Source organism: Halichoeres trimaculatus, unplaced genomic scaffold (assembly GCF_033239565.1).
Source record: "Halichoeres trimaculatus isolate MK-OKI-2021-1 unplaced genomic scaffold, fHalTri1.1 fHalTri1_scaffold_27, whole genome shotgun sequence".
NCBI lineage: Eukaryota > Metazoa > Chordata > Actinopteri > Labriformes > Labridae > Halichoeres > Halichoeres trimaculatus.
Window position 1 is genome coordinate 650,516 of NW_027437205.1, and position 15,267 is coordinate 665,782.

Sequence of the window (15,267 nt, forward strand, 5' to 3'; positions counted from 1 at the left end):
TAATGTGGAACCTGAACAGTGTGGTGTGGCATATGTCAAAGGCCACTGCCCTCACTGATTTGCCCTCAACTATAATAATATCTGAGGCTTGTTCCAAAATACGGAGGGGAACCCCTCTGTTAGTGACTCTCTTCCTCACTCTTTGCATACTGAAAATAAACAGAATACAATTTCTCTATTTAGATGATTCATTCACTCTATGACAAGTTTATATGACACATACAACATACAACAATAACTAATTGCTAAATTTTGCTTAACAAGTTATTTGGGAAATTATTTTCTTTATCATTAGCGTTAGTTTCTCCATGTGATTGCCTGTTCTGTTCATCATGAGCAATAAGATATATTAATGTTGCCTATTTTGAACTAAAAATGTTAAAAAATATGATTGTGTGGTCTTTTCTAGTATGACTAACCTAACAGCATGGGGACAGTTGCAACAGTTGCAACTGTCCCCATGGTACCAGTCATGACAAAACGCTGTGTGCTAGCTAGCCACATTGACATTGACACATGCTCACCATGTCATTTAATAGTCAACAAAAAGTGATTCAAACTAGAAAGGTTTGGATTCATTCATACATAAGGTCAGGACAGTATGACTAAAAAACAGCTCATGAAAAAAGCTACTTTCATACCTCCAAAACAACTTTACTTGATAGAAGCAGGACCAGATGCCCAATATGGCCTCTCTCTCCTTGGTGGGTAGAGGGTCTAACTGAGCATGTGCAGTGTGAGTGTCATCACTCTAGCATGTTTCTGATTGGAGAAATAAGGCTTGTTGCAACCGTCCTTGCTGCAACTGTCCCCAGTCTCCCCTATATTGTGGTCAATGCCCCAGAGATCTTGGGTGGGTTAGTCAATTTATGTGGGTTGGTATGTTCTTTTATTCCATTTATCCAGTTTATTACAATAAGTTTCACTTTCAATTCATCAATGCATTTATCCTTTTATAGTTTTAAAATAAAGACTCTGTCCCACAAGCATCCTCAGCCATTGTGGTAAAGACGTGGCATTTAGTGGTCCTTAGGGATGGGTACCATATTAGATAGATAAGATAGACAGATAGATAACTTTAGTGTTCCAATTGGGAAATTGTTTTCACAGCCTGCCAAGCCCGCCATTCAGGTACTTTTATAGGTACTGACCGAATTCTGTCAAAAGTACCGGATACCGACTCACACAAACCCAAAAGGACCATGTTTAGGTACTTAAATGCATCCATTTGACTGTGAAGAGTGAAAGAGTAGGTGATTTTCCATACAAGACATAAACACAAAATTGGAAGGTTATATACTGATGAAAAATATTGCCAGGTACTGGCATCAGTACAGTCTCATTTTAAATGTGAAAGGTACCCATCCCTATTAGTCATCAAAGGGACATTTGGTCTTTGTGTGGTCCGTGAATTTGTGTTCTCTGGGGAAAATCTGAAGCAGCCACAGATACCGAGAAATATCATTAGAAATTTAGAAATGACCAGTTTTGAACTCCTGAATAACCAACAGGCAAATAGAAAAGAGCAAGACTGTTTGAGGATCAGGTCTAGAGTCCTCACAGGGTCTTTAAGGAAGCAGGACTGATCCTCCAAATCAAGCCTTTAACTCTGACCTGTTGAACATCTGGACTCTATGACTCTCTGTACTGTTGGTTTCACTCTTTAGATGTTCTGGTGGTCTTCATGGAGCCAAACTGAAAACACAGATCCCAGGAACACACTGGCAGCTAGGAGATAAACAATGAAGTAAATCCGGTTCAGTGTTTTGGTCTTTCTGGTCCAGTAGCCAGGGTCCTCTTCTTCCTTCCTGCTGCTGAGAAGCAGAACCACTGTCTTCAAAACCTCCCTCAGCTCGTCGCTCAAATTCTGTAAGTCCTGGATCTCCTGGGTCAGCTGGCTGCTGCTGCCCTGAAAAAACAAAAACATACCATGGTGTATTAGAGCGGTTAGAGGAAGAAGAAGATGGAAAAGAGGAGTCATTGAACTGAAAGTCAACAGTGGACCTAATATTCTGTCTGAGAAGCTGCTGATGGGGGGAGGTGTTGAATAAAGGAAGAAAGTGTCAAATCAGCCTTTCTGAGGCTTTCAGATGACTCAGACAGTTACACCCCAAATGATTCAACCCTGATTGGAAATGAGCTCCATGAGCAAAATGTACAAACTTCCCTCTGTTAGCAACAACAAACCAAGAGCCGCATTCAAAGCCCTCTGCGTCTGCTCTCTTTCTGTCACCTAAAGCTGAGTCAGGGTTTGTTCTAGGGGCTCTGGATCTATGGGATGAAGAGAATATGGAGCAGAGAAGGATCACAGCAGTTTGACAGAAATACAATTTTATGCTGACCTCTTTCACCTCTGGCAGCAGCTCAGGAGGCATCCCAGCAGGGGACTGGTCAAAGACACGCACACAAGGAATGGATTTGTTCATGTCTGTAAAGAAACATGGGAAAGCTTAGAGCCTGAACAAAGAGACAACAAATTGAAATGATAGATTCTACATGAGGAAGATCTGGAGAAAGACTCTGCTGCTCCACAAATGAGGCAGCTGTCTGTTTCCTCCTTTCAGTCAGAAAGCTTTCTGTTAATATTGATGTTAGTTGAGCTGAATCTCACCTCTGAAGCACTCGTGGACTTTTCCTGCTTGGTCCCTGTAGTCCTCACCCAGGCTTTGGTCTTTATCTGCCTCTTGGTCCTGGGACACATGGTCCTTTTCCATCAGGTACATCATCAAAATGGTCTCCAAGAGGCTCAGCATCATCAGAGTAAAAACCCCGATACAGTAGACGGCTGAAAGAAGAAAGCAGTGACAGAAAGAGCAAAGCAATCAGTGAGCTCACAGTGAGTTAGTAGGTGCTGCTTAAGATCCATCAGTTAGTGCAGGACTCTGAGCTCCTTTACCTATGAGTGGGATCCTGTCTGAAGAAGAAGGCAGAATATCATTCAGAATCAGCTGCATCACTGTGACAGCCAGCAGCACAGTCACCTTGAAGCTCAGCTTCTCACCTCCACTTTCTGAGATCAGGAAGGAGGCCAAGTCCAGACACAGGAAGAACAGGACGGGGACTATGAAGTTGGCCACATAGAGGACTGAACGCCTCTTTATAGTCATCTGTGAAATCATGGTTAAGATCAGGTTGGTCTTTTTGTTCCAACACTTCAGTTAAGAAAGCTCAACAGTCTTTGTGCCCACTGCATATCAATGAGCTGTCAAATCAGCAGGTTAGCATCATACAGGTTATCATAGAGTCAAAGTCTTTGTTTAATGCTCACTGTTTCTCTCTTTATAGACTGAACTACACTCAAATCAGTAAGCAGTGGGGACAGTTTGGCCATTTCAAAGCAACATCAGTGTTTGGAACCAAACTAGTGGAAAGAAGAAAAACTGGAGCTGTTCAGGATGAGGGGAGCTGAACAGGTGTGTGTTGATCCAAACAAGCTAATGCTCTGCAGCAGTCCATGTTGTTCAATCAATAGAATCAACATGTGAATAGAGCCTGTTTGGAAGAGATGGACCAATGGGCTCTATGAAAATGTGTTAGTGTGTGTTAGTGTGTGTGTGTGTTTGTGTGTGTGTGTGTGTGTGTGCGCTTGCGCGTACAGACTCCTGCTGCTGGTACTCACTGTGTAAACCAGCATGCTTGAGGGAATGTTAAATTTAAAGACCATTGTAGTTTCCACGGTTACGTTCATGAGAAGCCACTCCGACTCAGTCTTCATGTAAGCACGAGTATCCTTTAACATGTATCCATTGGGGATACCTGAACGAAGCTGTATTTGTCCCACTGATGATAGAGAAAGAGAGACAAGTGTGAGTATTTTCTTCCAGTTCTAACAAAGACAAGGTATCTGGTCTTGGTGTCATGAAGTCCTGTACTAGCCCAGGGACTCCAGACCCTTTGACCTTGGTGAACTGTTCCTGATGTGTTCATTTTTGTCCTTTTTTTCCCAGAGGGGATCAGAAATGGCTGCAGGAGGAAGTGATGGAAGCAACTGGACAGACCTTTAACCAATCGGAGCCAAGTAGCATGTGACCCAGGGTAGCTCAGAGCTACTTAGAGCGTCCCTGTAAAAAGTGTTGAAATTGTCTGTCAGTGAATGAGAAAGTTGAGCAGTTGAAAGAAAAGGGTCAGTCACAGATTGAACAGAACGTAGAGAGAACTTTAGAGATTATTCTCTATCAATACTATCAAAGTGATGTCCTCACTCTCTGTAAACTCCATCAGATTCTTTGGATCTTTTAGAAACCTTTGAGTTATCAAACTGCCACACTTATCTCTAACCATGAAGGCTCTCTTAACACTTCTTGTTCATGGCTAATTCAACAGAGAGTCAACTGCTCTGATCAATGTTCAGCCATCTGTCACAGCTTTGATATGTCAACGTCATCATTACATTTTTAGGATCAAATCAAATCTGAGATTTTAGTTTCAGTTATAAGCCAGCTGTGATGGTTTGTAAACCAGCAGGGTTTTCTGGGACCCGAAGGGGGACTGAGGCAAAAACAGGTTTGAGGGTTTTTATTGAGAGATTAGGTTTAGATGGTGAGATGGAGAGTGTGGCTGTCGGTGAGCAGCTGTAGGGGTGATCCTTAGAGGCACTGGAAAGAGAGACATACAAGGGTTAGTCCCCAAGAGATCCAAAAAACACACATGCACCAAAAACACAAGAAATACTATATCGATCTGATTACCACGGTGAGAGCAGGAATCAACTGGCCGGCCCATTCCTCCAGCAGAGCTTAAGTGCCGGCGCTCCTAATCACCCAACTCGAGACAGGTGTGCAGAGTGCAGCCGCAGGAAACCTCTAAGCAGCTCCACAGAGAGGGGAGGGGAAAGGAGAGAGAGAGCAGCTTCCACAACAGCCAGGATCATGACACCAGCTAACAAAAAGATAAATATCTGCAGTGCTCAGCTCACAGCTAAAATATAGTCCCTGTCATCTTTAGTGTGATGGAGGCCAGCTGGATGCTGATAGGGTTAAAAAGTGTTCTAATGTCTCTGAATCAAAAACAGCCAGAAAATAAAACTTAATCCTACTCTACCCTTAAAGAAATAACAAACAATAAGTGACTTTAAGTCAAATGATAATGAAGATGAAAAGATGGAAATATCTCTAACTGTAAAATGGATGAAAGAAATGTGCTTTCTACATGTCTAAAGGTCCCACACAGTCGTAATTAGGCTCAAACAAACAGCTCGTTGTAATAAATAATAGACATGAGAATCAAAAAGTCAAATGTGGAGCATGTTTGGTCCCTGATCCCAAGAATCAGAGATTTAATGTTAAAAACACAAACATTCAGAGTTATACTCACGCTCATGTTGGATTGACTTGAATGTTAAGTTGCAGATCTGAGTGTCAAAGGGAAATCTGTAGAAATCCATCTTACAGGTGCTGACCAGCACCATGCCACTCTTTTGATTTATCCATCCATTAAACCTCATGGTGAGATACTGAGTGTTAAAGAGCTTATCTTTGTTTGTTCTGAAAGAGACAAAAAACAAGTGACTCTAAAAGCATGCTGTAGATTCAAAGTGTTGAAAAATTCTCTTTGTGTTTCTGCTTGAAATGAAGGCAAAAAGTTCATCATTTGAGTCAAATGAAGCTCTGAGCTCATCTCAGTGACAAAACGATAAAAACACTTTGACGGCACAGACTGAGCCCTAACACCTCAGACAGCAGCATGGACACATGGAGAGAGGACAGGTGCAGAGGGTCTTGTTACAGACCTGTGTCCTGGTAAACTCTGGATGTGGCTTAAAGTGTCACCAGTCTGTCACCTAGATAAGATCTCCCTACAAGTTCAAAGGGGGACCTTTGGAACTGAAACACCAGTAGATCTCTGCTCTGGCTTGATAATCCACATTCTTGCTTTTAGTGGATCCTTTCAGACCTGTTCAATCCTCTTTGTCTTTAGAGCTCTTCTCCTTTTAAGGGTAGATTGAAATTTGCCTTTCCTCATGAAAAAAGAAGAATCAGTGAAATAGCAGCCTCCACTACCACCTGCTAGCTGTGACAGCAGCAGAAACTGTCCTAACAAAAACAACCTTTCAGAATCTCAATAGTGCTGTAGGGCTACCACATCAGTTATAAATATACAGTTTAAGGATTTTACTGGTCTGAAATATCTAAAGAAAAATACATCAAGATCGTTCCTCCCTGCAGCCATCAGAGTTTTTAATTCTTTAATCTTTGGAAGATGAGCCCAAACAACATGAATTTCCCTTTGGGGATGAATAAAGTATTCTATCTATCTATCTATCTATCTATCTATCTATCTATCTATCTATCTATCTATCTATCTATCTATCTATCTATCTATCTATCTATCTATCATGTAAATCAGGGGTTTTCAAAGTGTAAGACAGTGAACCTCTCTTCAGAGAACATGAGGTCGTAGGGGCCTCCCCTATTTAAATAAAACAAAAACTACTTATAATAAATAAACACTCCACTCTGGTTGGAACCACAAAACATATGAATGTTTATTTTATAAATTCTGTTCTAAACCAGTCCCCCAAATTTTAGCTGAAATGGGTAGGAATTAGATGAATTTCGTTCAATGCCTATATGTTCATTTATCATGATGACTTCATGAACATCAAACATTAAAATAAAATTAGATGAAAGCTCTTGAGCCAAGAAAGAAAGCATGTCCACTACTGCAAAAGAGAATAAAAGATCAATCAAAATTCAGGAATTAAAAAATCATTCAATTACAGATCAATCATACACAGAGCTGCTTTTAGCATCTGCAAAACTCTTGTTTAAGAAGACTGTTTAGTACAGCTTTTCAAACGCCAAAAGATTACAAATTCACAGTAAACAAGGTACACACTGTGGCCTTGGAGAATCTGGTGAAAGAAAAACCCAACTTTAAATATCCGTCGTTACCATTGTGCAAAATACGTAGGGGTCTGAGACCCCAAAATTGATATATGAGACCTGCTAAAAGGCTCAACGGCAACATTTCCAGAGGTCTCTTAAGAAGTACATTTCGCCATACATCGTTTAGCTGAGTTCATATGTTCACATTAGTGTGTGTTTGTGGACACATGCCCCTGAGGGATACGTGAGTGTCCTGTTTGGTTGCAGAGCAGAGCAGTTGTCCTGTAGCTGCCTGCATGGTTGCGCGTTCACAACTCTCCTCCGCTCTCTACAAAGCGCATGGCAATGTTCCACCCCGATGCACACAAAGGATAAACAAACACGTGTGTACGCACACACAGAGACGAGCATGCAGACAGCATCAGGGAAAATAATGATGAAACTACAGTGCATTTGTTTCCATAATTTTTGTGCTCAGTGCTAATTCAGACATGTAGTTTCTCTTCTTGGGCCTCCCCTGGACCCTTTAGCAGCCCCCAGGGGAGGCGGGCCTCACAGTTTGAAAACCACTGATTTAAATAAATGTGAAGTTAGGTCCAGAGTTTATTCAAGGCTGTTGTGGCTGACCAAGCTTCACAACCTACTCCTACCACAACCAGCATTTAACAGCAAAACAGTCAAAAACACAAACACTGGTCCTGAATCACGTCTCACAAGAGCAAGAGTGGAGCCACATATTTCTGTACAAAACTCTTTAAGCGCTTACTAGCTCCAACTACGTGTCTTCCTCTTGAATATTTAATTAGCCAGCATCAACTCCCAGTTCTCATGCATGCGTCACATGGGCTGTGAAATGGGAGTGAGTGCTTCAAATTGGCAGCTCAGCCCCACCCCCCAGTCTCTGCTCCACGTACTCTACTTATGCTGCATTTGTATTCAGAACTGGAAAGTCTGGAGTGGGAATGGCGTCACCGCCGAGTTTAGCATTCCAGTTGCTTGCCATAACAGTAGTATTTCTGTATATCAACATTAAATAATACTATATACATGGCTGACTTATTGCAACAAACATTAGTCAGAAATTCTAAAATTAAGAGAATCTAACAGGAGCTTAGTTACTATTTACCCTGGAACCTCAGAATATCCAACTTAGAACTCAGGGATAGTGTGAGTGCTCCAGCTTCCAAGTTGGAAATTCTGACCTTGGTGGGGGGCATTCAGTTGGGTGTTCCCACTCGGAACTTGGAAATTCCAACAAATGCAGCACTGGAATAATGGAGAAATGTTGTGTACTGGGCGTTCGTGTAGTGACGTAATGACTACACGACACGCCCACTAGATAAGACGGAAATCACAGAAAAACACGCGAGACACTGTTGAAAGTTTATAAAAAGGAAGAAGACAAAAAATAAGAATGAGCCATGGAAAGATTATCACTATTATTATGTCAAGAATTGAATAGACATATTTCTGTGTGTGCTGCAACATTTAATAACTTTAATCTTCTTTTTGGACAGTGAATTGAAAAATGATGAAAAAAAACCCCTGGTGCAGCACCTGTCAGGGGAGGCAGCACTCAAATTAAAAAGTTTCCAGCTGAAAATGGAAAGAGCCCTCTCTTCTGAGGCTTTTCTCAGCCATTTATGATATAAAATATAGATTGGGAAGCTTTGAAACATGTTGCATTTTTATTATTTGCATAGCAACATGCAAGTTTTACATTTCACAGAGCCATCGCACTAATAAATGGGAACAAATATTACAAGCTTCACTGAAAACATTGAGAGCCGCATCTCTGCGTCCAGAAATTGCCTGGACGCATGCGCTCTCTTCCAGCTTCCTCCCACGGTTCCACACAATAATGAACTCATAATCTCAAATATATATATGTATACATTTATCATACATAAATATATATATACATATATGTTTGTATTTTAGCTAATTAATTCTTGTCCCGAGTTGTTTCTTTAATTATTATCATTATTTTGTGGCAGAGTCAAAGAATATTAACATTTCAACGCTTTAAAATCAATTCATTATAAGGCAACAAGCAAAACGGTATTGAGTGTAAAAGCAGAGCAGAACATTCAAAGTTTAAATGCTACCCGGGCTCATATCTCTTTAAGAACAGTATAGTGGGCGTGTCATGTATTGACATCACTACGTGACACTCCCACTACATTATACCACCAGGGTTTTTTCTATCATTTTCAATTCACTGTCCAAAAAGAAGATTAAAGTTATTAAATGTTGCAGCACACACAGAAATATGTCTTTTCAATTCTTTACATAATAATAATGATAATCTTGATAAACCTTGGCTCATTCTTATTTTTTGTCTTCTTCCTTTTTTTAACCTTTAACAGTGTCTCGCGTGGTTTTCCGTGATTTCCGTCTTATCTAGTGGGCGTGTCGTGTAGTCTTTACATCGCTACACAACACGCCCACTACACGACGCGCCCACTACACGACAGGCCTCTGTCTTGCAAGCCGCAGACAGATACACTTGGATTAATGGCCACTTATCAATTTCATGTACGCCTAAAATGTGCTGTGATAGAGAGAGAGTGCTTCTGATTGGCTGCTAAGCCCCATCCCTACTCCAAGTCTCAGCTGCACTTGTGCAGTGAAATTTGATCATTCTTTTGTGTGTGTGTGTGTGTGTGTGTGTGTGTGTGTGTGTGTGTGTGTGTGTGTGTGCGTGCGTGCGAGTGTGTGTGTGTGAGTGTGTGTGTGTGTGTGTGTGTGTGTGTAAATTATACTTGTTTTTGCAGCTAGGTGAGGTCCTGACCGTATGAGAGGCAGATTTTGCAAGATTTTAAACTGCAGTTATAGAGCAAAAACCTTTATGGCAATGCAGTGAATAGCACAAGGCTTTGATACACATATATGCATTTTAAGCCTGTACTGTTAAAAATGAGCGAGTTAAAAACGGGGTACAGAGAGAACAATCATGTCCTGGAGGGCAGACAATTCACCTTGTAGCAGATGGGAAGATTTCCTACACTCCTGTCAGACTGAAGCTCTCTGAGCAAAAACTGTCTCTCAGAAGAGTTAAGAAAGGATTCCAAATGAAGGAGGAAGGCGGTAAATCATGTCTGAAGATTGAGGTATGAAGACGTTGTAGACATTTTTACAAAAAAAAAAAAAAAAAAAAAAGGTGGAATCTGTGACTGCAGCGCACTCTGAGTTGCCACATCATGTGCTTATCTCTTGTGAGAACGCTTTAATCATCATGTTGCTTGAACAGTGATATCTCACAAACTGTAGAAGGGCATAAAGCTAAAGACATCCATTCAGCTGCGAGTGTGACTCTGTGACGGCGTGCACTCCGTCATGGAGGGGGAGTGTGTAGGGGGCCCATAGAGGGTGCGTCTCAATGCGTTAACTTGGTGCTTCCTCCGTCCTATCTCCTCCACGACATCAGAAGTACTTTCCCAGTCACCATTTTGAAGACTGTCCCAAAGCGACAGAGGAGAGAGGAGAGAGGCTGGAGGGGACTGATCGGAGGAGTTATAATCGAGGAACACGAGAGCCGGCTTTGGGGAAGTCTTTTCACTGACAGACACGCCCCCATATAGAATATCACTCTCTGATTGGACACTGCAGCGGGTCAGACTTTACATGACACTTCACAAACGCAACAGAGTTTAATGAGAGAAAAGTCGAGCTGAAAACAGGCACAGAGGATCATTTAGAAACTGATCATAAATCTGGTAATACAGTGTTCGCTGTGAGTTTAAAGCACAAAACACTGAACACAACCATCATCAAATCAATTTAACAGAGGATTAATACAAAAAACTGACTGATAAATAAAATCTTCCTGAGACACAATAAGGTGGGTTACATTAATAAGCTTCAGAGTTCACAGTCAGATGGGCTCTATAAAGGCTAAATAATTCATAAATAATCTTACAATTACGCATTTTACCGGAAAAGTGATCCATGAGCTTTTAAACAGCACACAGAATAAACAGAGAGCAGGTTTTCTTCATGGTAACGTGTGTGTTTAACAGGTTAAAAACACGGATAAATCTCTGTCACTGTTTCTGTTTGATCAGAGTTATTACAGCGCACATGTGCAGACGCGCAAACAGCTGTTAGAGCTGACTGACAGATGATCCAGAGGTGATCAGCTGATGCCGTCATCACTGAAACACGTCGCTTCATGTGACGCTCTGAAGGAGAGGATGTCCCATTGCTCTAAAAACGAATCTCCTCCATCCTCTCTCCTCTCTTCATTTCCTCGCGTCTCTCCCATGCATCTCTGGTGGGAGGGACTAAGACGCAAGTGAATGACGCAAGTGGAGGAAGGAAGGATGGAACTTTGGAGCTTTGAGACGCACCCAGAGACGCACCAATTGTGTCATCTTTGTTGTATGGCCTTTGTCTTTTTCTTACTGCCCTCTGCTGGTTTGGGGGTGCAGTGCAGTCCCTTTTATCGCTTCTCAGCACTGCTTTGGGTTGTTTAATCTTCATGAGACTAAAGCTGCTGAGGAAATGCAGACAACAAGGGGGAATTTATGTTTTTGGTCCTTTTGGTTGAAAAGCACCCTCAGAAAGTGATGTTCCAGAGGCACCTGAACTCTAGGGGGACAGTCAGAACTACTCTCTGGCCTGAATAGGCTCAGAGGGGTCAGGGTATTGGGGTTAGTGAGGAGCATGAGGAACTGTCTGATGATACATACATACATACCAACACAGTGAATGTTTTAAAGGAAAACAAAGGTTTGTAACGAAAACTGAAAGAGTTTGGTCAGAAAGCCTTGTGCACAGAGCTTTTTCTGCTGTGGAGGACAGAAAGACAAACTTACACCTCTTCAATGGTTAAATCTGGTTTCCACAACAGCTCAGTAGGAGCAGTGATCTCGTAGGTCTCACAGAAATCCCTCGGTTTCCAGTTGATAAATTTATTTTCCCACCACTTAAAAGAACAAGATGTAAAGTTCAGTTAGTTGAGTCATATGGTCTTTTAACAAAAAAGACCAAAAAGTCAAACAAAAAGTCTTTAGAGTGAACTCACCATCATCATCCAAAAGTAAGAAACTAATTCCTGTTCCTTTTCTTTCTACGAGGAGAAACAAGAAAGTCCTGATCAAGCCTCAAAGGTCAGATAAACCTACATTTAATTATCATAAATGCCAGCAACAGCTTTAAAAAAAACATTAGCAACAACAAAATTCTGAAAAAGCTGAGTCATGTCAAAGAAGAAGCAGGAGAAACTATGAGTCATTATCAACAGGTTAGTCACATGAGTGAGTCGAAAAAAATGAGCCTCCAGAGAGGATTTCATCATCTGCACAACATGATATCATGAGAGGATGAGAGAATCTGGAGAAACCTCTGAACAACAGGGACAAGAACCAAAACTATGACCAGATGGACCTCAGGCAGCTCTGCATTAAAAACAGACATGACTCTGTTGAGGAGATCACTGCATTCATGAAAACAGACATAACTCTGCAGAGGAAATCACTGTATCAATAAAACAGACTTTACTCTGTAATGGAGATCCTTGAAAACTTTTGGGAACTGAAGAAAGTTAGGGTTAGGGAGTCTTTCTAAAATAATTCACAAGTAATTTATGTTAGAGACAAAAGAAAGGAAAGACAAACTGACTGATGAGAAAGAATGACTGCTGTGTTGAAATTAGTGGATAACTTGAGGTCTAGAAACTGGACTTCATCCATTGGTCCATGGTCCAACTAAACACAGAGTGAGTTTGAGATCTACTCCCACAGACATTAATCCATAAAGCAGTAATATGGCTTCGGCAGAAGACAAAAAAAAAATTAATTGAAGGTTAAAAACACTTACCACGTCTAAAATGCTGTAGAGGTTTATAAACAGCATTACATTTGTGGGGCTCCTGATATGTTTGGTTGGGCGGGTCCAGTAAAACTTGACTTTGTCCGATAAATGAAAGTAATTTACGATGTTGGTATAATTACAATGATCTGGCCAATCACCTACAGAGAAGACAAGACATTTTCATTAAAACAGTAATTTCCCTGTAAAAGAAGCAGTCATTAAGTCTGACTGTAAACTGGAGAGTAGTCACTTCATGTTCCTGTTCCTGGTTTGAATAAAACAGTTCTGTGAACTGCAGTAACTAATGACTGAGAAGAGTCACAAAGCATACAGTGACTTCTTTTCCAACTCAGCATGGCAGAGTGTGTGAACATAGCTGTACCCAGAGTCAAGAGGAAGATTGAACAGAAGAGCAGCTTGTGGCTTTAATTCAAAGAAAATGACTGAACATTAAGTTTTTCATTCAGCTCCAGTGTTTGGTCAAACGAGCTAAATGTCATGGGAATTAATCAAAAACTTGATAACTGTGAACAAGATTACATAAAACAGTCTGTATGTAATACAATAAAATTTGAATAATAACCTTCATTTATGAATCACTTTAACAAATAAAGGATCATACCTTCCTCAGAGTCGTACTGATCATCAGGAGGCTGAGTGTGATTGGAGCTGCTTCCACCTGACACAGAAAGAGTTCACAGGTTTTCATGTTGTCGTTATTTTCATGTTTATGTATTCAAGCAGGCTTTTGGAACCACAAGGTGAAGGTGATCAGCAGACCTCAGGGACCGCGGTGGAGTGTAAATATTTAAAAGGTCAGGTACTGAGGTGCTGATCCATGTAAAGATTTAAACACAAACAATAAAAATTTAAAATGAAATCCAAAATAAATGAGAGGGTCCAGCTGCAGACCTCCACTCTCAGCCGATTAACGGCTGCTCCAACGAATCGGAAGCCAGCTCCAATGTGAGACGGATGCGACGTAAAACTGTTCCCTTTTTTCAGTATTACATGTCTGATTGGCTATTCCACCTCCAGCTCCTCTGACGTAAGACAATCCTATTGGCCCTCGTTTATCAATCTTGGTGAGAATTTGCGCAGATCTGGGTGTAAAAATCAGTTTACCAATGTTCACGTGTGATTTATGAAACGTGCATACCAGGACCAATCACGGCGTACGCCTGATCAGCTGTTGATAAATGCGGCGTCTGAAAACAACCGGTTACATAACACACCCCTAATTATTCAAGGTAAAGCTGGCCGAACCCAGGGCCGGTCCTACACATTTTGGTGCCCCAGCGAGATTGGCATTTGCGTGCCCCCCCTGGGTGCCCCCCCCCCCAACAAACATTACTCAGACATCACCACGAATTAAAGAACACAAACATGTTTTTTTTATTTTCTGGCTCATATAACAAAGTCAGTTTTACTCCTTTAAGGAGGTAAGAGAAAAAAATACAAATAAAATGCTAAAACAGTCTTCAAACAAGATAATTGTGCATTGGATGTCTCATTCACATTTATAGAGGTCATATAGTGAAGTTTTAACAAAATTACTAACAAAGTCAGCCAGTCCTAGTGGCAGTAAACATTTTTGTATGCATAGAAAAGGTGCTATTCAATACTCTTTGTATCACATCAAAGTCAGTTTTACTCCTTTAAACACGGATGATAAAATAAAATGTATAATGTTAAAATAATAAAACAAACATTTGGTTGAACAACATGTTTCAGAGAGTGGTGTAGATGGGAGATCACCAGATGTTTGGGCTAGAGGAGCTGCACAGTGTGTGTCAGTGGAGGAGGTGCTGGATGTTGGGGATGTTGGAGCTGAAGGTGCAGCTGTAAACAAAGCACATTCATGCTCTTACACCACTGCATTGTCTTTTGTGTACAGTAATGTTACTGCACATAAACAAAACAAATACAATTTATTAAATTTGACTAAATCCTACATGTAATAGCAAGGTGTAACTGTAAACTACACCAACTTATCAATTACACGAGACCACAAATAATTGGCTGGAGTTACTTACATGCTTCAGAGAGTGGTGTAGAAGTCCCTTCTCCTCCAGGAGTTGGGGGCTTCAAGAATTTGCTGAGTGTGTCTGTACGAACACAGGTACAGTTATTAGCCTAGCAAAAGCATGTATAGCTGCACAGTACAAACAATTTAAATCATTTTTGTAATTGATAATTGTAGTCACATTATCACTGATATAATGGGGCAGCCTGCTACTAATTTTGAGACTCAAGGCAAGCATGATGACAAGGGTTTGGGTTTGTACCTCTGCAATGCAGGTGTAAAGTAGTAACCTAGTTTTTAGTAATAAAACTACTAAGCCCAAACGTGAGGAATGAGCATTCATCTCAATCTGTATGAATCTATCAATAGCCCATCATAACATTGCATTATCTAGCTAGCTTTACCTTTAGCTTTACTACTTTTATTATTACTTTATTACTTAGCTAACACTAGCATTAGCGCCTGTCAGCCTAAAATAACACAGAAACGCAAAACAGCGCTTTGTTGACATAGCTTACCTCTTAATTGGGCTTTCCTTTCCTCCTTCTCTTTTCTCTGTTTTCTGCCCTGCGCACCTGAGGGTTTGTGCCTTTTCAT

The 15,267-nt window shown here is 40.9% G+C and overlaps 1 protein-coding gene across 1 annotated transcript; it reads right to left on the reverse strand.

Moving 5' to 3' along the window:
* Nucleotides 1-1,031: 1,031 nt before the first annotated feature.
* On the reverse strand, nt 1,032-15,267 carry LOC141786415 (5-hydroxytryptamine receptor 3A-like). Its single transcript, XM_074665069.1, has 13 exons — nt 15,189-15,267; nt 14,681-14,752; nt 14,403-14,486; nt 13,267-13,323; nt 12,651-12,802; nt 11,857-11,901; nt 11,648-11,757; nt 5,314-5,483; nt 3,620-3,780; nt 2,897-3,107; nt 2,612-2,785; nt 2,343-2,428; nt 1,032-1,909 (listed from the first exon to the last, which is right to left on the reverse strand). The coding sequence occupies exons 1-13, from the start codon at nt 15,265-15,267 to the stop codon at nt 1,664-1,666; spliced, it is 1,647 nt and encodes a 548-aa protein (XP_074521170.1). The 3' UTR covers nt 1,032-1,663.